At 39.5% G+C, this 25,133-nt stretch overlaps 1 protein-coding gene across 7 annotated transcripts in view; it reads right to left on the bottom strand.

Annotated features, from left to right (window-relative positions):
- Nucleotides 1-25,133, bottom strand: part of Erc1 (ELKS/RAB6-interacting/CAST family member 1) — a 327,887-nt gene that overhangs the window by 226,410 nt on the left and 76,344 nt on the right. For all 7 annotated transcript variants that reach the window (XM_038318227.2, XM_042054451.1, XM_038318230.1 and 4 more), the window contains 3 exons: nucleotides 24,421-24,588; nucleotides 12,581-12,748; nucleotides 564-701 (listed from right to left, as the gene is read on the bottom strand). In XM_038318227.2, coding sequence (XP_038174155.1) covers nucleotides 564-701; nucleotides 12,581-12,748; nucleotides 24,421-24,588 — 474 coding nt within the window. The remainder of the gene's footprint in view (nucleotides 1-563; nucleotides 702-12,580; nucleotides 12,749-24,420; nucleotides 24,589-25,133) is intronic.

Raw genomic sequence — 25,133 nt, 5'->3', positions numbered from 1 at the left:
GGCAGCTATAATACCAGGAAATCCAATGCCCTCTTCTGGCCTCTAGGGACTTCTGGGGACACAAGGTATATGTGATACACAGACATAGATGTCAACAAAACATCTATATACATAAAAATAAATAAAATTTAAAACCATTTTAGGAGTATGCCAAGACTAGAAAAGTAGTAAAGATGTAATATTCATGACTAAAAGCCATGAATATGCCATGGGATGGTTAGGTAACAGAGGAGAGCTAGTCTGGGATAGAATCCTGGTAATCAATGTCCCATATTCTACACATTTTATTAAATAATGGATTTTCTTTTCCTTCTGAAAGCAGCAAAATAGGGAAAATATGCTGATTCTATTGGAAATGTGGTGATGGTCTTTGGTGTGCAACCAATCTTTCCAAGTCGTTGGTGCTAGCGTCTAGCAGTAACTAGAGTGTCTTTCCACTTTCTACTCTGCACATCAGCAGCCAAGAACTGTCCATGAAAAGATTTCTTCTGTGTTTGTAGCCAGTTTTAGAAGAATGAGAAAGCAGAACACAAAGGTCTGGGAGGGTCAAGCCAATCACTCACTTTCTCTGCAAGAGCCTCCTCCAAGGTTGTTAGCGCTGTGTCTGTGTTGGTGGTGTCCGCCTGCAGAGACTTGACTCGCTCTTTCAAGCTGCTCATCTGCTTTTCTTTATCTCTCAGTTGTTCCTGGAGATTTTCAATCTGAATAAACATATGCATTTTAGAAAAAAAGTCATTTAAGAGGTAGAAGTATGCCCAATAAAATTATTTAAATCATAAACAAATTATGGTGTGTGTCTGTGTGAGAGAGAGAGAGTATTCTCTGTAGAAATAATTTCAATTTGTTTTAAAATTATATACTAAACACTTACTGTAGTGATATTTTATTTGTATTTTAATAAATAAGGCTAGCCTCAAGTTCAGATTGCAAAGCTAAACCACTAGAGGCCAGGGAGTGGTGGTGGCACACACTTATAATCCCAGGACTCAGGAGACAGATGCAGAAGAATCTCTGTGAGCTCAAGGCTACCCTAGGCAATATAAGATTATAAACTCGATCCAGAAATAGATCCAGGTGGTGGTGGATGACCCCTTTAATCCCAGTGTTTGGGAGTCACACATCTTTAATCCTAGCACTAGGGAGGTGGAGACAGGAGTGATATGGCTGGGCAGGGAAAAAAATATAACGGGGAAGAGACAGGAACTCAACTAGAGTGTGGAGTTTGAGGATTCATGGAGACAGGATCTTGTACACTTGGTCTCAAGATTTGGTAGAGATAAAAGGTCTCTCTAGTGGCTGGCTGCTTTGCTCTTCTGATCTTCAGGTTGGACCCTAATAGCTGTCTCTGGGTTTTTATTATTCATGATACACCTTACAACAGTCAAAGTTTTGCAACACCACAGAGAAAAGATAAGTATCCTATAGACATACATACAAATATGCAAATCCTTGCAGGGCGGTAGTGACGCATGCTTTTAATCCCAGCACTCAGAAGGCAGAGGTAGGCGGAATTCTGTAAATTCAAGACCAGCCCCCCCCCCAAAAAAAAGAACAAAAAAAAAAAAACCCGCAAAAACAAATAAGCAAATCCTTAACAAAAGAAGACAAAGTTGTCTTATGAGATGGAAAGTCCACATGAAATAGGATTACTTCTAAGATGCCACTGTGAATGCCAAGAGAGATTTCTGCACAACAAATTAAAGGACAAAGAACACTTCAACTAGACAGAAGACCAAATCAGCAGTGTAAAGGAAAAGCTGTTCTTGAGTATTAGTGTTTAGATTTTTAAATCACCCTTTATCTAAACAGCAAGTATTTACTTGAAATAATAACTAACCAGCCTGACCCCACTTGGCTTATAAGATCAGACAAGACTGGACACATTCAGAGTCATAGGTCACTACACAACTACCAATTTCCCTATAGCATGCCAGGCATTGACATACTAAGGAAAATGAAGAGATGAGAAGGGAGAAGGGAGAAAGAGTACCCATTATAAAGCTGAAGCTGAGCAATAGACAGACCTGCTGGCCTCTTAGGGAGTAGACTGAATTTCAGAGAGATAGGAATGATTACACGTTTTCAGTCATGGAAATGGTCTGTCAACTTTAGTTAGATAATTTTCATGGCTGTGTAAATGAAACTAAATCAATTTCCATAAAGACTTGATCAATAATTCTGAGATTCTATTTACTAAGGAAAAGGATTATGAGAATGAAGATTACTGCAAGCCAAGCACAGTGATGCATGCCAACAGTCTTAGCACCTTGAGAGAAAGAGGCAAGAGAAGCATGAGTTCTGGGTTATGCTGTGACACAACATTCATTCAAGGCCAGTCTTAGCTACATGAGACTATATCTTAAAAACACACACAAACAACAAACAACAAAGACAGGTGGAAATTAAAGTAAGGACTATAAAATGATGTTGGCAAAGTATTTTTGTGGTTATATATGTTTAAGGTTATAAATGCTTCCTGTACTTGATTGTCCAATTTTTCCAAGATTTTGGGGAGCCTTAGCTATTATTTTTATTGAAGAGGCTTTCTATGCCTCCAGCCTGTAGCTCTCCTCCCAATGAGCCAGATATTTGGTCTTTACATTTGCTCTTCATGCTTTCTTGTTTCTCTTTTTTTAGTCAAATTGTTATAAATTATTGACTATAAACTATTATAGTCAAGCTTTTAAAAGTACTGGACTAAGAAAGAATATTACATGCTGAAATAGAGCAGTGCCAAGCATTATGTAAAGGCAAATGCCTTAGACCAGTGGAAGACTTCATAGAAGAAACTCTACATGCCAGGAGGGCATGGAATGATGCATTTCAGTCTTCAACTATCAACCAAGATTATCACACCTGCACAAGGCTTAATGGTCACTCAGAAGAGAATAATACATACCATCATTAAGAACATAAATAAATCCCACTAGAAAATAGATGATTAAATGAAAAACAATAAAGAAATATTACCAATACAGTAAACTATCAAATTTATAAGATATAGAGGGAGACATGAGAAAAATAAATGTTCAAAGTTATGCAAAGAAAACTGGAATGAAATACAATAGTTTTATATGCCCCATGTGTTGAAAGAGCACAAAAGAAAAACCTCTACTAGACTAAGAGAGAGTGTGTGTTGTGGAATATTATTTTAACTAGGTAAAGATGTGTTACATTTGTTTATGCTGCAGAATATTACTTTAACTACGTAAAGGCATTTTACTTTTGTTTTTGCTGCATTTGTTTAATTGTGTAAAGATCTGTTTCACCTTGCCTGCCTAAGGCACCTGATTGGTCTAATAAAAAGCTAACTGTCCAATAGCTAAACAGGAGAGGGAGAGGCAGGGCTCCTAGGCAGAGAGAAGAAAGAGGAGAAATCCAGGCTCAAGAAGAAAGAAAGGAACAATAAGGGAGAGAAAGGCATGAGGGAGACACCTGGAGCAAGAAGCCAGGCATTCATCAGCTAGCCAGACACAAAAGAGCAAGAAAATTAAAAAAGGTTTAAAAAAAAAAGCCGGTACACACTGACCAGGAGGGGACAGAGCAGAGCAGAGCTAGGAGGAGGATATAAAGATGGGTAGACGTGATCCATGATCCATTAACTGGGAGTTTTTATTAGTATGGTGTTATTAGAATCTTTTCCATGACTTTAGAAATAAAAAGATGCTATATCACAAAATTTTACTCATGCAGAAATTTGCTGGTTTTTTACTATAACAGAGTATACATACAAAAAATCTTTAGGTTGGGGGGTTCTTTTATTTTATTTTTATAAAACAGGTTTTCTCTGCTATGGAATAATCCTTCTGTAAACTGTGAAAATGTGTTGCTCTTATTGTTAATAAAAAGTTGATTGGCCAATAGCTAGGCAGGATTTTCGGGGCAAAGAATGCTAGGAAAAAGAAGGGCAGCATCTGAGGAGCCTCAAGAGATACAGGGAATAGGAGCTGACTTGCCATACTGAGAAAAGGTAAGAAGCCATGTGGCAGAGTGTAGATAAGAAACATGGGTTAGTTTAAAATGTAAGACATAGTTAGTAACAAGTCTGAGCTATCAGCCAAGCATTTGTAATTAATAATAAGCCTCTGAATGGTTATTTGGGAGCGGACGCTCAGACATGGAGAAACCATCTACATTTCTCTGTGTAGCCTTGGCTGTCCTGGAATTCACTCTGTAAACTAGGCTGGCCTCAAACTTACAGAGATCTGCTTGCCTCTGCTTCCCAAGTGCTGGGAATAAAGGTGTGCATCACCACCAGCCAAGATGGCAGTTTTTATTGACAGGCATGCAGACTAAGGAACTCGCAAGGACAGGAGTCTATCACTTTTGCATGATTTCACTCTCTGCTCTGTACTTCTAGTTACCAGGGTATAACAACAATATGAAATCATGAGGTCAAAGTCAGCCTGGGTTGTATTTCAAGAGACTGCCTAAAAATACAAACACTGTGGGCACACTGTTCCAAGTAGTAGGATTAACTCTCATCCCTCTGTCTAGCATCCCTACACTTTAGACAGTATCCAGACAAACTACTGTAGAAGGTGGACCATTTTATAATCCCAAGGACTTTTTTTTTTACATTTAATTTATTTAAGTAGGTCTGTGGGTACACTTATGCCTCTGTGTGTTTAGAAAGAACAGAGGAGAACTTGCTAGAGTCAGTTCTTTCCTTCCATCATGTGAATTCCAGAGATCCAGCTCAGGTTGTCATTTAGTGGCAAGTCTCACTGGTTCCCTATGGTCTTTTTATGTACTCTCTACTTGTTACAAACAAAACCAGTGAGTACCTATTTAAGCATGCATCGAATTTCTGCATGAGTAAAATTCTGCAATGATCAAGCAAACTGAAGCTTATTCTAAAGAGAAAAATCTAACACGGGTGAACTGAAATAGAAATATTTTAAATTAATTACTCTAGGAAGATTAATTCCTTAAAACAACCTTTTATTGAGTGGGAAATAAAATAATGTATTATATATACAAGGCTGCCTTCTCCTTCCCTGATTTTCACAGTGATAAAAACTGATGCCAGAGGAAAAGTAAAACTAAAAGCAATAGTACATGAGGAACATCAAATCTACATACCAATTACAGACTGCCACAAACTTGCCAGCATCTTTTATTCTAGTTATTATCAGCATTGTACAGTTGTCAGGAACCAACACATCTGACTGAGTGGACATAAATCCACATAAGTCCAGTCAACTAGAACTCAGTACTCTGCCTTCAAAGCCTTAATCCCTACCAAGAAGAGACTTTCTCTACCAAAGAAATCTCACAGCGCTTCCTGTAATCACCTGGAGCACTTGAGCAACTGCTTTAACAAGACCTCCACAAGCTGTTTTAAACAGAATTAAATTATTATGATGAAGCCAATCAATCAGAAAGGCCCTGGCCTTCATTTTCTGCAAATACTTTCCGATATCAACTGGAGAGGGGGAGAAGATCAACAAAATCTTTAGATACTTAAACATAGTTTTAAACTCAATTTGCAGCATATGTGGTGAGACAAACCAACAATCCCAGCACTCAGGAGGCAGAAACAAGCAGACTGCCATGAGTCTGAGACCAGCCTAGCTATATAAATGTAACTTCAGTTTCCAAATCAGTACATACTGCTATGGCTTTCCCTGCACATACAACCATGATATAGTGTAATCTTTTAGTTGGGCATATAAAAAAAATGAAAGTTAAACAGAACATTACAATATACTACAATAAAATCTAAAATCTGCAGCATCATTACTTTTGTGCTTTGGGGTCATCAGGAAGTAAAATAAGGGTTAATTCAACACAATACTACAACACCACAAGTGATGTGAGAAACAGTTATCTGGCAATAGCTACCGGCCTCGTAAATGACCAACGGGCAGCAGTATTCACAGTACAAATACACTAGACAAATGGATAATTCAAGTCCTCTGTAAGACAAATGGGACAAATAAAACTTTACCCAACTCCTGGGAATGGTTCATAATTACAAATTTGTAAGTTTCTGGAATTTTCCATTCATATTTTCAGATCATAGTTAGCTTCAGAAAACTAAAACTGCAAAGGAAAAATGGTGAGGGGAAGGCACTACTGAATATAGGAAGTATACGTATGACCTTTACAAAACTACAAACCAGATATATTTTAATTGTAAGGAAAGGAATTTCCTAACAGATTTATTCATTGTATAGAACACTGCATTCTAAGACCTTTTACATAATGAACTAGCGGACTTGTTCACAGTATAGAACACTACATTCTAAGACCTTTTACATAATGAACTAGCGGACTTGTTCACAGTATAGAACACTACATTCTAAGACCCTTTACATAATGAACTAGCGGACTTGTTCACAGTATGGAACACTACATTCTAAGACCTTTTACATAATGAACTAGCAGACTTGTTCACAGTATAGAACACTACATTCTAAGACCTTTTACATAATGAACTAGCGGACTTGTTCACAGTATAGAACACTACATTCTAAGACCTTTTACATAATGAACTAGCGGACTTGTTCACAGTATAGAACACTACATTCTAAGACCTTTTACATAATGAACTAGCGGACTTGTTCACAGTATAGAACACTACATTCTAAGACCCTTTACATAATGAACTAGCGGACTTGTTCACAGTATAGAACACTACATTCTAAGACCCTTTACATAATGAACTAGCGGACTTGTTCACAGTATAGAACACTGCATTCTAAGACCCTTTACATAATGAACTAGCGGACTTGTTCACAGTATAGAACACTACATTCTAAGACCCTTTACATAATGAACTAGCGGACTTGTTCACAGTATAGAACACTGCATTCTAAGACCTTTTACATAATGAACTAGCGGACTTGTTCACAGTATAGAACACTACATTCTAAGACCTTTTACATAATGAACTAGCGGACTTGTTCACAGTATAGAACACTACATTCTAAGACCTTTTACATAATGAACTAGCGGACTTGTTCACCGTATAGAACACTACATTCTAAGACCTTTTACATAATGAACTAGCGGACTTGTTCACAGTATAGAACACTACATTCTAAGACCTTTTACATAATGAACTAGCGGACTTGTTCACAGTATAGAACACTACATTCTAAGACCTTTTACATAATGAACTAGCGGACTTGTTCACCGTATAGAACACTACATTCTAAGACCTTTTACATAATGAACTAGCGGACTTGTTCACCGTATAGAACACTACATTCTAAGACCTTTTACATAATGAACTAGCGGACTTGTTCACAGTATAGAACACTGCATTCTAAGACCTTTTACATAATGAACTAGCGGACTTGTTCACAGTATAGAACACTACATTCTAAGACCCTTTACATAATGAACTAGCGGACTTGTTCACAGTATAGAACACTGCATTCTAAGACCTTTTACATAATGAACTGGATAAAAAGCAGCAAAACTTGGTGAGATCAAAATCGCAACCTGTCAATGTCTGTTAGGAAGCAATTACAGAAACAGTTGAAATTCTTTTTACACTCTGTTGGCATAGGTTAAAATTTTGCACAGCTGGGGCTGGAGAGACTCAGTAATTAAGTGTACTGGCTGATCTTCTCGAAAGACCCAATTCCCAGCACCCACATGGTGACTCACAACTGTCTGTAACTCCAGTTCCAGGAAATACAATGCCCTCTTCTGGCCTCAGCAGTCACCAGGTATGCATATAATATGTAGACATACGGGCAGTCAAAACATTTACATATACAAAATAATAAAAATATTTTTTGAAAACTTTGCACAGCTTAATGTACTCAAATTGCTAATAGACCAAGCCTGAGGCAATAGCAATGGTGTGACTGCATTTATGACCTCAGTGCAGTGCCTAGCATGTGCATGAACCAATGCTTTCAGTTTTCTAGATACACAATTTGAAAAGAAAAACCACCTGAAATCTAATTTTAAAACCCAGTATGATTTTTATAATTAAATCAGCACACTAGGCTTAGTTTCTAACATAAAAACTTCATCTATTATTTGTAACACTAACAAAGTCATTGAAAGTTAAAGACAAAGCAAAAGGAAACTGCCAAAGTCAGTGCGGTTTCCCAGGACATAAGCAGCCATTACAGCTCATGTTCTCAAGAACCAGGATGCAGAAATGTGCTTGGTATGTACTGCTATATAAAAAAAGAAAGATTACTAAAAATATGTCCAATATTTTCCCATTTTAAAAGCAAAGCGTAGGAACTGAAGAGGTTGTTCAGAGGCAGAGCCCTTCCCGCCCTTGCAGAAGACCTGAGATCAGTTGCCAACACCCATGTCAGGCAGCTCACAACCACATGTAACTCCAGCTCCAGTGGACTCTACACTGTCTTCTAGACAATACCAGGACCTGCATATACACTTTCACGTTTCAACATACAGACAATACACACCATCAAAAAAAAAAAAAAAAAAAAAAAAAACCTCAAATCTTAAAAAGAAAAGCTTACTTTTATGTATTTTTGTCTTTTTCAGCTTTGTCACATTTTTCAAATATCCAGGATATTTGAAATAAAAATATGAATAGTTTTATTGATAATGATAAAAGAAAAAAATTTAGTGCTATATTATCCAAGACACCTTAGGAAAAAGTCTCTTGTCATATGCACTTAATAACACAGAAACTCGCCGGGGGCCAGGATAGGTTCACCATATAGAGGCTTATGCAGAGACCTAGCAACCCAAGTCTGATCTCCAACTGACACAAAGTGGCAAGAATGAACTGACTCCCTGGAACTGTCTTCCAACATCCACAGTAGTGCCGCAGCACAGCATAGATGCATACAAATTCTTAATTTCATAGAAACCTCTAAGGATTTCTACAAGGCATCCAAACAACCTTTTATTTAACCTACGGCTTTTATAGGCTTATTTTTGAGATGTAGTAAACTTAGCTGTCAACTGGGGAGGTTTCTGTAAATCCAGAGAAAGGCTAGGGGACAACAAATGAATTAAAAGAAACCATGGATTTTGAGACCTATATAATAGAAAGCCTATAGAATACAGTGATAAGATACTTTACTTGTTTAAAATGTAAATTTCAGTTCATTTCACCAAGGCAAAATAAGCAAGCAAGGAAAAAAGCAAAAGGGACTCCTGGTGCATCTGTGCAAACCAACTCAAGAGGCTGACATGCGCCAAGCAAGAAGCTATACAATTTTAACAACGATTCTGAAGGTAGCTCAAATTCAAATATTTACCTTTTTTCAAGTTCACTGATTTATTATAAAGATAAGAAATTTATTATAACACAAAAACTCTTTTAAGGAGAATTCTAGAAAGCAGGAGTCTGTTGAAAGTCACACCGTAAACCCTGGAGATCTGTTACTGCTTCCTGTATTCTCTGCGCACAAGGTTACACAAATGTATACAGACATGAATAGTACTAAGAACTGGAAGACTGAGGGGCAGTGCAGACCTGGAGAACCAAAACAGCTCAGTCAATGGGCTAATCACCTGGCTATTGCCACAGCCACCACTGTGTCAAAGAACCGATTACTTCCCGGGATACCTTCCCAGAGAACTCAAATACCAAAGAACAGGGTGACAATGGAAACCACTGCCTATTGTCCTTGCTCAGAGAATAATGTGTTAATTGAGAAGCAACGTGGGTTAAGTATTACACAGAAAATATCTCTGCAGGGATGCCTAAATTCTTCCTAGAAAGTTAAATTACAGTAGCCCTCTGTAGACAAGTTTCTTACATTTTTTTACTGAAAATATTGAGGGCTAAAAGAAAGGACACTGAATTCCATTTCTTTCCTAAAAGAATTTTAAGAGGGCAATAAAAATGGCTGCATTCACTGAAGTCTAATTTATTGTGTGAGAATTAGTTATAATTTTCTCACAGGCCAGGTAATTTCCGAGTCTATATCATTCAAAAGTAAAGCTGTAATGGAATTTTTTGAGAATATAATATAAGAGGCTGTCAAGACAGCTCAGTGCATAGGGGCAAGTGCCCTTTAAGTACCCTTTAAAATCAGAGCTCAATCCCTGGAATCCTCATGGTGGAAGGGAAAACCAACTCTCAAAAGTTTTTTACATAAAGGTTAAACAACAGGATGTTCTAAGAGGAGGTAACACACTTCATCCTCCAGGAAGACTAGTTAAAACAGAAAGCGAACAAATCAAAGCAGCTTCAGTCAGTCCCTGAAACTGAGCAGAACCCAGGCCTCTTCCTCCCCAACGTTATATATGAATAAGGACTGCTTGGGAAAGACTGAGAAAAGCTAAGCTGTTTAGGAGAGACTCAGACAAAGTTGCCTGGAAGAAGCAGATCAGCCAGAGGTCAGAAGAAACAAAGACAAGCACAGCTGCTGGAAGAAGCTCAGACCAACTGAACCATAAGGAAGAGACGCCCTCCAACTGTTGAGCCACCTGCAGGTTGCACACTGTGCTCCAGGTTTCTAACTTTTATGAACTGCTGCTGTGCTGGGGTAGGCTTCTGGTGATGCAGCTGTGTTTGAGTCATTTCTACTCCTGAAAATAATCCCTCACCCACATTCTTAAATGTAACCCCAGTAAAACTCATTAGTTCACCAAGGTGGACTTTGGTCCTATCCAAACTCTAGTCTGCCATCAGTTCCCTCTCTGAGTTGAGTAGACATTTGTTCAAGTTTTCCCAAGAATAGTGTCACACATCAATGATGACAGATACAGATCCTAAATTTCACATGAGGAAATGGGTAACCACAAATAGCTAGTCATCACTAAATTTAAAAAATTATGATTAAAGAATAGCTTATTAATACATACCACAAATATGAAAACCTGAAAAAAGCCACTGAATACAGAGACCAATAAAATAGACATTCTAAAACGCAAGTTTTGAAATATGTCACAAAACCTATGTTAACAGACATTCGTGCATACAGTCAAAAACCAAACATCTAAAAGTTACAGCAAACTAAATGTGTCCCATTTTTAATTGGGGAAGAAAAACTGCTACAAATCACTAAAAGGTAAATAAACCTATGAACAGACACTTTGCAGAAATGAAAATAAAAAGACCTTAAATACATAAAATTATATTCCATCCTGTTTACAAGGAAAGAAGTGGAGCCATAATGACAAACTACTTCCTCATTTCCAGGCTGGCAGAAGCAGAGAGACTAATAAAAACCCGCTCTAGATGGGTCTTTATGAAGCACTTTCATACTATGCTTGTAGGAAACAGCTGATACTTGGGAAAGTCATCAAAATTATAAATGCCTATCATTTCACCAAGGTATTCTACTTCAAGGAATAAATCCTAGAAAGGTAATTAATACAAACAGAAGCTAAATACAAACAATTTTTATTGTAGTGTTATTTTATATAAAGCAAAAAATGTAGGCATGCCATCAGAATAAACGTTCCTAATAAAACATCTTATACATGTTTATATGTATGAAATGTATTACAATGATTACACCTTTGGAACACCTATCCTTGAGTGGAACTTGGAAACATTAACCTTAAAAAAAGGAAAAATAATAGTAAAGAATGGTAAGATTTGCATCAAAATGTATGTGTGTGTGTGTGTGTGTGTGTGAGCTCGCACGCGCATGTGCACCCATATTTATCCCTGTATATAGACTACCAGGTGCCAAGAAAAATAACTCAAAAATATAAACAAAATAAGAATATATATTTACTTTTTATGTGCAGGCTGTTGCTGAAGCATAAAGGAAGTGAGCGGTGTGGGTAGAAAGACATAAAAATCACTGCATTTTTAAAACAACAAATTAGTATGCACTAACAAAACAATCAACCAATATTTAGAGTGTTCAAAGTTTTACAATTGCAAAAAGGAAATGAGAGCAAGTGAATATAAACTGAAAACACAGGACATGATCTTCTTCAAATAAAAAAGCTAAATCGTTGCCAAGGTCAGCAAAGAAAGTTCTTCCTTGGTGACTGTTAGCAAATTAACAATAAACTAGGAAAGTGACAAACATTGCAAATCTATCATTTCAGCAGAAACAAACCAAAAATTACATGTCTATAGCTACTGCATCAAGGACAGCTTTTATATAAGTTAAAAACTAGAAAAAAACATTAGGAGTTTTATTTTTATTCCAAAATAAGTCCATTTCAAATAATGGCCAAAGTGGTTAGCCAGTCTTCCATACTGCAAGTTACTAACTCAAGAGGAGTGCTACAATCAAGGGACAGAGTAAACCAGCCCAGCTTCCAGGTCTTCCCTGTACATTATATGCTTATTACAGGAGCAAGCTATACTCTTCAAAATTGTCACCTAAGTAATGAAATGGATGATCTATGTGCTATTCAGAGATTTCTATTCCAATTAAAGACAGTAGAGGTAGGTTGGCTAACCAAATATTGTGCCAATTGCTAAAACACTTTTGAGAAACAGGATGAGAAATCCTACTGAAAGATAGTAATACCGCTGAGTTCATGAAAGACTGAACTTATAGAGCAGTTTTAGCAATCTACCTCCCACAACAATGGTTCCGAGTACTCTGCAAATCTAAACAGAAGGAGAGCAGTTCTAGTGTTTGGTTGGCAGAGTGCTCGGAAGGTTATGTCACAAGGGGCCACTGAGCAGAGAACACTTGTGCCTTACCTTTTTCTGAAGAACATTGACCTTCCGTTCCTTCACATCCAGCATGTCCTTGAGGTCATGTATCTCTCCAGCTTGTGTACCCTTCTCCTCAGCCATATCTTGAATTTGTTTCGTTTTTTTATTTAGCATAGTCTCCTTTTCTTCCAAACGTAATCGAAGAGCATCCACCTAAGAACAGAAGATCCACAAACAATGAACAGAACAGAAAGAAGAGGGATACTGTTGTGGAATGATCTTTTGTACGCTGTAAAGTTTTGACACTTGGATTGGTTTAATAAAAAGCTGAACAGCTAATACCTAGGCAGGATTTTCGAGGCAGAAAGGATACTGGAAAGAAGAAGGGCAGAGATACAGAGAGTCACTAGTCGGAGACAGAGGAAGCAGGAAAGTATCATGGGCAGTACAGAGTAAAGATAAGAAATCCATGAGGCAGAAAATAAATTGATAGGGTAATTTTAGTTTTAAGAGCTAGTTAGAAACAAGCCTTAGCTATCAGCCAAGCTTTCATAATTAATAATAAGTCTGTGTGCCATTATTTGGGAGCTGAATGGCGGGAAAGAGAAAGACTAGTTACAGAACAGAATTCCTTGGAATAGAGTTGCCATATTTTAAAGAAAATAAAACTTGGATTCAGGGGAGTTACATTACTTCATTTTTAAAATTACAATAAGAAGTGAAATGATTCCAAATGTAGTGCATTCAAAGGAGATCAAATAAAAAGCAAAGAGGCAGTGTACAGGAATCCACAGCCTTCCTCTGAAAAACATATCAGTCAGAAAGACTGTTGAAAGAACCAACATTTAGCTTGGTTTTTAAATGACAAATTGACCTTTACTAGATCTGAAACAGAAAGCAGAGGTAATCTAGTGAAGGAAAAAGAATATTTTGAAACATAAACACCAAACAAAGCAGGTTCTAATAAATTCATGTGAGATGGCTGAGCATAAAGCAAAAAAAGTAGGGCCTAAAATGATATATAGAAAGGCCCCAATTGCCAAATATGATACTTAATTTTATCCTGTTTGCAAACGAAAGTCAATAAAAGACTTGTAAGGAGGAGGAAATGACTGTCATATTTATGTACCAGAAAATTATACTTCTGGTCACTGGGAACACAAGGACAATTGTTTTTCCCCTCCTTCAGCAGAGATTAGAACCAATAGAGAAGACAGTAGCAGGGGAGCATGTGTTTTGCAGGGAACACTACACTGAGGTAATGTTTTCTAAAAGTACAGACTAGGGACTGGAGAGAAGGTCCTGTAGGAAATGACCAAGCATTACAAGCTAAGCTCAATCCTCAAAACACACATCAGAAGAGGACTGGCTCTCAGAAGCAGTACATACACTTACCTCCACACACATACACTAAATGCATAAGTTTAAGAAAAAGAATAACTCAGCTTGAAGATCTGTGACTGGATATTAGAGAAGCTTGGACAACTTATGAATGATGAGCAGATGCTGGCTGGTGAGGAAGATAACGAGAGAACCTTTCAGAGTGGAAGTACCATGAATACTGATGATCAGAGGAGATGCTAACATCTCAAGAAGCTACACACAGAATGGTTAAGGCTAAGGACAGGAAGGAAGTCACAGGAAACGAGGCTAAAGGCAGGTCTACATCAGTGTCAGGTCTAGAAGTGTGAATTTTCCATAAAAAGGAAAAATAAGAGAGAACAGCCAAAGATAAGCGTTCATCTTTCTGATGAAGAAAATCGGTGAGTTTAGCCTATGGAAGGAAGCAAGAACCTTATTTCTTAAAAGTCTTCCTGATAATAACTGACTTACACAATAATGATCTAAAAATGCCACCCAACAAGCTAGAAATCCTGAACACCTTGCTCTTCAGCTTCTTACAACTGCAAAAATAAAGTGCCACAAACTAGGCAGCTTAAAACAGAAACTGTCCCTCCCCCCACTTAGATCTGGAGGCTAAGAAAAGTCTAAAAGTGAGGATGTCTGTAGGACTAAGCCTCCCACTGAGGACTATAGCTCTCTCTTAGCCTCTCCCTACATTCTGAAGACTCCTGGGTGCATCTGCAAAGAGCCTGAGGTGCTGTGAAAGAAGAACACCCACAGGCTCACTTGTTTAAATACTTGGCTCCCAGTTGGTAGAAGGATTAAGAGACCTGGCCTTGTTAGAGGAGATGTAGCCACTGGGGGTGGCTTTAAGGTTTCAAAAGACTTACATCATTCCCACTGTGCTCACTCTCTGAAGATCAAGATGTAAGCTCAGCCGGTCACGCCACCATGTCTTTGCACCACCATCCTGGACTCTAACCTTCTAAAAATTGAGTCACTTAAGTGCTTTCTTTTTTAAGTTGCCACAACGGACAACCACGCCTACGCAGATTCTTATATATACCAGTGTTAAATCCATCCCCCTCCTCTCTCTGAGGATTTCTAAAGGCCATGACTGCCTCCTGTCAGATCTGTCAAAAGTCAGATCCTAAGACTAAATACCGTAGCTTCCCTTTTCCTACCCATCAGGCTAGGGGCTCTCTTCCAGGAACTGACTGGCAGCTGGACTTTACTCATATGCCCACAGTCAAAAGAGTTAAATATCTTCTGGTTTTGGTGGATACAATGTCCGGGTGGGTTGAAGCCTTCCCTACTACTAACAAGAGAGCCCAGACAGTCTCCGATATTCTTCTCCGAGAAATCATCCCCCGGTTTGGGATTCCAACCTCTCTCCAATCAGACAACGGCCCTGAATTCACCTCCCAGATTTCTCAAAACCTGTCCAAGGATCTCGACATTCCTTGGCATTTTCATATCCCGTACCATCCTCAGTCTTCAGGTAAGGTAGAGCGTGCCAATCGCTCTCTAAAGGACACCCTTCTTAAGTTGTCACAGGAACTGCATCTCGACTGGGTAAAGCTCTTACCTTTGACCCTTCTTAGACTCAGGGCCCTACCAAAGAGCCCGCTGTTTATTTCACCCTTTGAACTCATGTATGGACGGCCGGTTCTAACCCCTGGCCTTCCACCTAAAACCTCCCCCCTACCTGATCACCTGCTCACGCCATTACTAACCCACTTACTCTCGCTACTGTGGGATTTCACTGATCACTCATTACCTCGATCATGTACTAATCCATGTCCACCACCAATTAAGATTGGAGAACAGGTACTATTTTCTCCCCCAGGTCAACGTCCCTTACCCCTTTCCCCTAAATGGCAGGGTCCCCTCAGAGTAATTCTTCTAACTCCCACAGCTGCCAAGCTCGAAGGACTTCCTCACTGGATTCACCTGTCACACCTTAAACCATTCACTCCTCCAACGCAAAAAGATTCCTCATTCACAGTAACTCAGACAGGACCTTGCTCTCTCAAGTTCCAGAGGACACCAGCTTCAGTACAAGAAAAATAACGGTTCCATCTACACTTAACTCTTTATTACACTAACACACCCTCTTTTCCTTTTCCTATGTATGACCTCTAAATTCTAAATAACCACTTAGTTGTCGTTACAGGAATCATCATCGCTCACGGAGACAAGGGATTCAGATGATAAATATGGTCAAAAACCTTATTTCTCTTTTAAGGCATTTTCTTTAAGTTCTAGGAAGCCAGCTTGACACACCTGAATGGATTGGACACGAACAAAATAAGTATTCAAACGGAATAAGTATCATTTAATTTTTTATCACTCTTGGCCTCAAAAAAAAACCCTAAAGCCCCCCACTACCTCGAATCCTTAAGCCTCCACCTCATATTCCACCTCCCCTTAATCTTTCCTTTCCTAATGTGATTCTTGTTTTCCAGCACCTAACGACAACCCAGTTCTTCAAGACACCAACGGATGTGGTTTCAATCAGCCATCCCCGAGACACGGACCACCAGGACATCCCAGGACGTCAGTAAACAGGACATCATTACCAGGACACACCGGAACCATCCCAGGACGCCAGCAAATGGGACCAGGACACCAGGACATCAACCCCCCCCCAAAAAAAAATTCCCTCGACGCCCACAAAGTCAGCAGGAAGCAGCTATGAGACTGGGCTACGCCCCCATTCCCTACCCACTAAGACTCCCCCCAAATTTTTTAATAAACCAAAAAGGGTGGAGATGTGATTCTCATGGGATGAGGACTACACCTCCCAGAAGGCCTTTGTGAGCAGAAGGCCCCTGCGCGCAAGCGCAGATCGCAGTTTCACCCCGCCGGACCCAAAAACTACATTTCCCAAGAACACTGTACCCCAATAAAAGTTTAAAACCCCCCCGCCATGTGCTCTCTTGCTCTCTCTCTCTCTCTTTCTCTCTATCCCCTTCTCTTTCTTTTTCCTCCCTCCCTTGACCCGCACTGTCGAGCACCCCCTTCCTTAATAAATAATCCTCCCATGCACGTGGTCGCGTCCTGGGTCTCCCTTCCTCCGGCTCCGAGATACACCCCACGCCAGAAAAGAAGAACAACAGTGTCAAACAAAAATAGCATATTATTAATTCATCTAAACATTCTCTATAAAAGTGACAAAAATCTGTATCTTGCCTAACTCACAGTCTCAATCAAAATTTCAGGATCCTCACAAAGTGTAGACAAATTCTTTGCTGGAATGTAACAAAATGGCCTTTGATGCAATTCCATAGTGTACTGGTTTCCATGAGCAATGTTCCACATAGGCTCATGTATTTGAACAATTGTTCTCTAGTTGATTATGGTTTGATACTGACTGTTTATGTCCCAGCTGGTGGTTCTACTTAGCAAGTCTGTGTAATCTTTCGAAGGTAAGATACAGAGAAGAGAAACAGATCTGCAGGGACAAGCATCTGCACACAGTAATGACCACTGATTCCCAGCCCACTCTCATGTGAACAGCCTCTATGGAGAGCGGTCCTGGGGTGCCTTGACATCATGGCTTCTTTCCTCCTTTTACGTTGATTCTACCAGTAACTGTGATAGTGGCACAACGGTTCTGAGAACTAGGGCTGCTCCTATCACACATCTAATATGGGGCTCATGGGGCTTTTGAACTGGTGGGAAGAATTTACAAAGGTTTGGAGCTGCAGACCAGGAAAAGCCCCAGAACACTACAAGCAGAAAGAGTCTAGTGAGGAGTCAGTCTAGTTGGAGCCTGGGAGGTCAGAACTAAAGACTGTGCTCATAAGGCTTTAAATGAGAGCACAGAATGTACATGTATTAGTTACTTTCCTGTTGCTGTTATAATTTTTCCCTGACCAGAAGCAACATAGAAGAAAAGTGCTTATTTTAGCTTAAAATTCCAGAGAGGTTACAGTCTATCCTGACAGGGAAAGTATGGCAGAAGGAGTGCCAAGCAATGCATCCTAGCAATCAGGAAACAGAAATCATATTGCATCCATACACAGGAAGCAGAGAAAAAGAATAGGAAGTGGGATCAGACTATAAAACCACAAAGCCTGTCCTCAGTGGCATACTTCCTCCACAAGGTTCCACCTTCTAAATGTTCCATAACCTCCCCAAACAGCGTCACAACTGTAGCCCAAGTGTTCAAACACATGAGCCTAGAGGGTACATTTTTTTTTTCACTCAAACAGCCACACTATAGAATTGAGCTAAAGGACATCTGCACTAAATCCCCGAAAAAAAAAAAAAATTGCCTGTCCTTTGTCAGGAAGCTGAAATTTTGATGGAGGCCAGATTCAAAACTAGTACTAAATAATCTTGACAAAATTTGCTAGCTACTTTTAGCCAGGTTTACAATGAGAACTGGGACCAAAATGCAGAGCAGAAAACGTGAAAAACGTATACTTTGGCCAGAAAAGGAGCACGTTTAACGTGGCAAGGAGTTATTTGCTGAGGAGACAGCACCATTAAAAAGAAGCCAAGTGATATGCACCAGGACAACAGTAAAAGGACCTTAAATGCATTTTAAGACTTTTCAACACTGCACCTATCAAAGGCTTCAAAGAGTAAAACAGAAAATGCATTTGAATATCTTCCTTTAAAATGTAGTGCATCAAGCTGGGCAGTGGTGGCACAAGTCTTTAATCCTAGTACTCAGGAGGCAGAGGCAGGCGGATCTCTGTGAGTTCAAGGCAAGCCTGGTCTACAAGAGCTAATTCCAGGACAGGCACCAAAACTACAGAGAAACCTTGTCTGGAAAAAACCAAACCAAACCAAACAAAACAACAAAAAAATGTAGTACATCAGGGATGCTTTATTTACACAGAGCTGCCTGAGGAAATGTTTTAACTACCAAGGCATTCAAAAGAACACTGAAGGCATGATCCAGTGAGACTTGATTACTGCTTACTTGGCACAATCTGTCATTATTCACATGGTACTTGTTTTTCAGGCATGCAGGATACAAACAGTCAATGATGCTCCCACCAAAATTCTAGGAAAGAAAGCCTGAAAGGTCATGAAATGTATGGCAGGGGGTGGTTCTCTTTGGGAAGCCATGACTGAGTATTGTAGAAACTTTGAAATTAATTTAGCTGCAATGGAGATGCCAATACACTGGAGAAGTCAGGAATGTGGGATATCTGTTGATATTTTAAAAGATATTTTAAAAGATTTACATGCATGAAATGGAACCAGACCAAGAAAGGGGCCATGTATGGGGGGTGCAAGGTGATAGTCTCCAGGCCTACTTGGGCTCAAAATATATCACCACATGTTCCAGATGTTGGACATGGAGCACAGGATTTAATGTTTGTTTCTTGGGTTTAGGTCTTGTTTTGGTTAGATCCCTCCTTCCTAGGTCCCCATTCCTCCATTTTGAAATGGGAACACCTATTGGTCATTGAATAGTGGAAGAATATAACTTTATTTATTTGGTACTTGCTTGTTTTACATGGACCAGTCTCCATATATTGAACATAAATTCTCTGTCAAGATATAAAAAATTTAGTCTTGGGGCTGGAGATGTGGCTCAGTGGTTAAGAGCATTGCCTGCTCTTCCCAAGGTCCTGAGTTCAATTCCCAGCAACCACAGGGTGGCTCACAACCATCTGATGCCCTCTTCTGGCCTTCAGGCAAACACACAGACAGAATATTGTATAAATAAATAAATAAATAAATATTTAAAAAAAAAAATTTAGTCTTAACAGAATTCTTCACAGATGGGTTTTAGGCAGGCAGGTGAGTTCAGAATACAGAGTGTCCTCCTCCCCCCAGCACTGGCTCCTCTGCAGAGGTACTTGCATCATCATTCACGTTTGAGTTCCTTATAAAAAATTGAGGAGTTGGAAAAGTACACTGGCAGCCTGTACCACATTAGCCCCATTGATGCTCCCTTTCCTCACGTTAATGTACTTGATGCCAGTTGTAATCTCTCTGAAATACTCCAAGCCTTGGAAGTAAAATCCCACATCAATATCGAGCTTGGCAGATCTCCCAGCTCGACTTCCATCAGTTTCTTCTTCATCGGTGGTACAAATGACTCCAGCTTGGAATTCTGGCGTTTCTAGATGCCCAGGGTTTTGTTTGTTTATTTTTCAGAGTCTTACCAGTGTAGCCTAGACTGACCTTGAACTCCTGACAATCCTAATGCCCGTCCACTCAAGAACTAAGAGTAGCCATACAAACCATCATACCTAGTTTATAAACCTTTCTTTTTGATATTTCAACTAAGAGATTGTTTTGAGTCTCAGTTGGGACTTTTGAACATTGCTGGAACTGCTAAGACTATGAAACTCTTGAAATTAGATTAAAAGCATTTTGTATTAGGAGATGGTCAAGGGCTTTGGTGGAGGTGGGGCAGAAACTGAATAGGAGTAGAATGCTATAACAGTTTAAGTCAGAAATGGCTCGTGTTTTGAATACTACATCCCAACCTGGTGGTAGGATTTGGGTGAGCTATGAAACCTTTCAGAGGTGAGGCCTGGCTGGTAAAGTAACTATAGATGGACTTTGAAGATGATACTTGAGTCTGGTTCCTTTGTACTCTCTGAATCCTGTCTTAATATATACTCATACCACCATTAACTTAACGATTCTACCATGCCTTCCCCACCAGGATGAACTGACTCTTTGAACCCAAGAGCCAAAACAAATCTGTCCTTTATTATGTTGTTCCTGTTAAGTGCTATGGCCACAGGGATACTAAAGCAATTAATGCAGAAGCAAATAAAACAACTGATATCAAATAAAAGTATTATAAACCAAATAGAGTGGCATACACCATTAATGTCTGCACTTAGGAGGCAGAGGCAGGTGGAGCTCTGTGAGTTTGAGGCCAGCCTGGTCTACATAGAGAGGTCCAAAAACACCAGGGCTACATAGAGAGGTCCAAAAACACCAGGGCTACATAGAGAGAACCTACCTCAAAAATAAAATAGGTGTTATAAAATACCAGGTATTTAAAAATATTTTTAGCCTACAAATTTAAGGGTCCTTGCATGTTTGGGAAAGGAATATGTAATAAAACATCTATTCTAGCCAAAACAACTTTAGAAACAGTAGTATCCGTATTTTATAGATGAAGAAATAGAGACTTAAAAATGGGTTTAAAAAAACCTCATATACAGCCACATAATAATTAATACAGAGGGTCAGCATCAATCTTAGGTCTGGCCCAAAACATCTAATTTTTTTCTCCTTTTTGGGGGAGGGGATTTCAGGACAGGGTCTCTCTGTGTAGATCTGGCTGTCCTAGAACTCACCGAGATCTGCCCTGCCACGACTTCCCAAGTGCTGGGATTAAAGGCATGCCCTGGCATCGCCCCAACCTCTATTTTTTAAAGCACTTTTTATTATAACTTCAAACAAAATATACAATGTATCTTGATCATATCAACCCAACTCCCCTTTCCCACTCCCAGGAAGTGCCCTGAATATGTAGCCCTCCTATACTCACAGTTTTTAACAATCCATTGAGTCCAATTAATACTGCTTGCATGAACATGAACAACCTACCAGCAGTCACACCCTATCCCACGCCCCCAGCGGCCATCAACGAGCAGCAGAGCTTCACGGGCTCCACCTGCATCTGCTCTGCGCGTATTGACAAGCTTGATCTTGTGCAGTTAAACCTCCACTTTCGACTATTTTAAGATTGATTGATTTATGTATTTAGTATGCAGTGTTCTGCCTGCACATATGCCTGGAGGCCAGAAGAGAGCACCAGATCTCATTACAGAATGATTGTGAGCCACCATCTGGTTGCTGAGAATTGAACTCAGGACCTCTGGAAGAGCAGTCAGTGTTCTTAACTGCTGAGCCATTATTCCAACCCTCAACTATTATTTCTATTAAAGTCTGATCACCTCTAGAAAGGTCAACAAATTAAAAGAGAGAAACATATACTTAGAAGCAATGTCAATAATATTATACAGTGCTCAACACCAGAAGTCTTCATTCTAGAAGATGGGAGGAGGGGATACTACACAGACCTTTTCCCAGATCAATGTTTTCCTTGAAGAATTTTTTTTAAGTGAGGGCTTTGGAGATAGCTTACTCAGTAGAGTGCTTGTGAAAGGTGAGAGCCTGAGTCAAATCCCAAAATGCATCTGTAATGCCAACACTAAAGAAAAGGAGATAAGAAGACCCCTAGGACTTGCAGGCCAGTGAGCATAGCCTAACCAGCAAGCTCCAGGGAAGGCAAGATAGCCAGCCCCAAATAAAGAAGGTAAACAGCACCTAAGGAACAATACCTCAAGTTGGCCTCTGTCCTCCACACACCCACACGAATGCACGTCACACACACATATACAGAGGAATTTTTAAAAACCTCCATTATCCCTGCTCTTTTTCATATGTTTAATTCATTGGTTTATACATCAGATCAAATAGCTGCAATAAAGAGAACAAAATCAATTAAGAGTAAAATATAACATGACAGTTTTCAAGGAATTGGTACAAGCTGCCTTTTATTAGACTCTAACAAAAGAAAGTTGCTTGGGGAAAAAGTGTTGTCAAATGTCATTAGAGAAATTATTTGAAAGCAAGTGACAATAAATAAATTCCCCCAAATTCATGAAGAGGCTAACTTTAACACCCTTAATGGTTAGGATGAGATGGCTGTACTGGAGTAACTGTTCTAGTAACTTACAAGATGATCCCTGAGGCTCAGCCACTCCTACCCTGGCTAGAGGCAAATACAAAATCATTCAGTAGTGATAATAAATACAGTATTTACCAGCCACAATAGAAGAGACTAATCACAAGCCAATAGGAGTTCAGACCTAGCTAAGAGGATAGATATTATTCAAGCAGGGTACAAAGGGAATAGTGGACTGCCAGAGGAGAAATGCTATTTATCAGACCATGACAAACTTTCACATGTTTTCACTGAGATTAACTAACTGCTTGATGGCTGGTTTGCATCCCAAACTAACAGTAGCAAACTGGAAGTGAGGCAGACCTTTAAGACACTGGCACCATCTTCTGAATTTTTTGCAGTGCATGTTCAAGTTACCAAAACAAAAACCCTCTTTATAAATGAAGAAATGAAGGTGATATTTTCCATAGTATTTCATATTTGAAATTCCTTAAATAAATCCAAGTTTAGCACAAAGAATCAAAAAAAAAAAAAAAAGAAGAAGAAGAAAGAACGTCTATAAAAACTATGCCATCAGGCCTGGCAAGATGGCTCACAGGGAAGAAGTGTTAGCATGAACATTTGATGACTTAGATTCTTAGATTCCACAAGGTGGCAGGAGAGAACCAACTCCCAAGAGTTGTCTTCTGACCTCTTCACTTGAATGCATGCACATGCACATACACACATGTGCATACACACACATGCACACAAATAAATACACATGTATGTAAAAGTGCGTGTTACTTTACATGTAATCCAAACTAACCAAGATCACCACCATTCATAATTTGCCCTGGGTAACAATGAATGCTCCTCTGGCTCTGTACTTATAGATGTGGGAGAACTGCCCTGAGGCCGTGAAAGCGGGAGAGCTGGTCCTGTGAACTACTAGCCAGGGTAATGCAGGAAGAGCTCACCTGGTGGTGAGGATAAGGAGAGCTGGTGGGCTGACCAACCCTGCAACTACATAGGCACAGAACAAGGTTATGAGTTGGGTCACTCCAACATCTACCCCATCTGTGAGCTGCTGGAGCACATAAAGGGACCAGTCCAGCAGATCTTAAGCTGCAGGATCTCCATGACCCTGGGCAACAACAGGATATCCAAGAGAAGCTCCAGTGAGGGCCTAAGCCTAGGATTGATAGTGTAGCAGAAACCAGAGACCTCGAACCAGACCAATGACTCTGCAATGAACACTTTCAAGTAAAGCTGTATGGACAAAAGGGTTTACTGAGTGACTCCATGGGTCACACTGCAGCTTCCATGATGAAACTGGTTTTTCTTTTTTCTTCTTTTTTTTTCTCTTAAATTTCATTTTATTTGGGAGTAAGCGGGAAGGTCACAACAGCAGAGGGCAAATATGAAGTGACAGAGCAATGAATTGGGATGAAGATATATAATGTGAAAGACACACACAATAAATAAAAAAAAGGAAGTTAAAAAAAAAAAAGGACTCTGGCTGAGGAGCAACCCAGTAGGCAGAGCTCTTCCATGGGCTCTGAATCAGCTCCTGCCTTGACTTCCTGCCCGACTTCCCTCAGGGATGGACTGTGACCTGAGAGTCGAAAGATGAAATATACCTGTTCCTCCCTGACAAAAAGAATCGATGCTTTTCAATTTAAATGAATCAGACAGATATATTTTTATAACTAACTTCTCATTTGAATAATTCAAAATGCAGTTTAAGTGGAATAAATCCTAATAATAAAAAATGTAAAGAAACAGCACCTTTTTAAATTAGATCTAACAACAGAAACAAAATGGTTATTTCAGCACAATAAATGATCACTTGACTCTACACATAACAAATATATAACAAGATGAAACTAGGAATGAGCTAGATTACACATAAATCACAAAAACTCTTTACCTCAGTCTGCAGGATGGCAGCCCTCTGTTCTTTAGCAGTGAGGGACTCCTTCAGCACCTCGATGTGTTGCTTACTATCTGAGAACTGGTTCGTGAGAGTCTCTAGCTTGGTTTGTAAGGCTAGCAGTTCAGTGTCCTTTCTGGACAACTCTTGTTTCACCTGGCCAATCTGGAAAAGAAAACACACACTGTAAGGAAGAAAGAAACCACACAGCTACCGCACAGCTGGGCCTCTGGCAGATTCACGACACAAGATAGGGAACTAAGAGCAACACTGACTTGATGGTAGGTGTGGGGTGTGCTTCAGTGTTAAAGCACTTGTCTAGCAGCCCCGAGATCTAGGCTCATCAATAGTAAATCAATAAGACAGGACATACTAATCTTTTACACCATCTAATACTGGATGCTCCTTACCAAAAACTAAGCTTATTCAAAACACAGAAATTTCTAATCTTCATTTCTTGTCTTTAAATAGTTTCTGAAATGTCTGTATTAAAGGGTTGGTCTCAACCTTCCTAATACTGAGACCCTTTAATACAGTTCCTCATGTTGTAGCGACCCCAACCATAAAGTTATTTTCATTGCTACTTCACAACTGTAATTTTGTTACTGAGCAGTGTCTCGGCTTCTGATGGCTGTGACCCTCAGGTTGAGAACGACTGCCTTGGGAAAGATGGAGGAAGAAATTGCAGCTCAACCCAACCAGGCAGCACT

The sequence above is a fragment of the Arvicola amphibius genome, chromosome 2 (assembly GCF_903992535.2).
Source record: "Arvicola amphibius chromosome 2, mArvAmp1.2, whole genome shotgun sequence".
NCBI lineage: Eukaryota > Metazoa > Chordata > Mammalia > Rodentia > Cricetidae > Arvicola > Arvicola amphibius.
The sequence above is the reverse complement of the archived record's forward strand: the minus strand, read 5'-3'. Positions and strand labels throughout refer to the sequence as shown.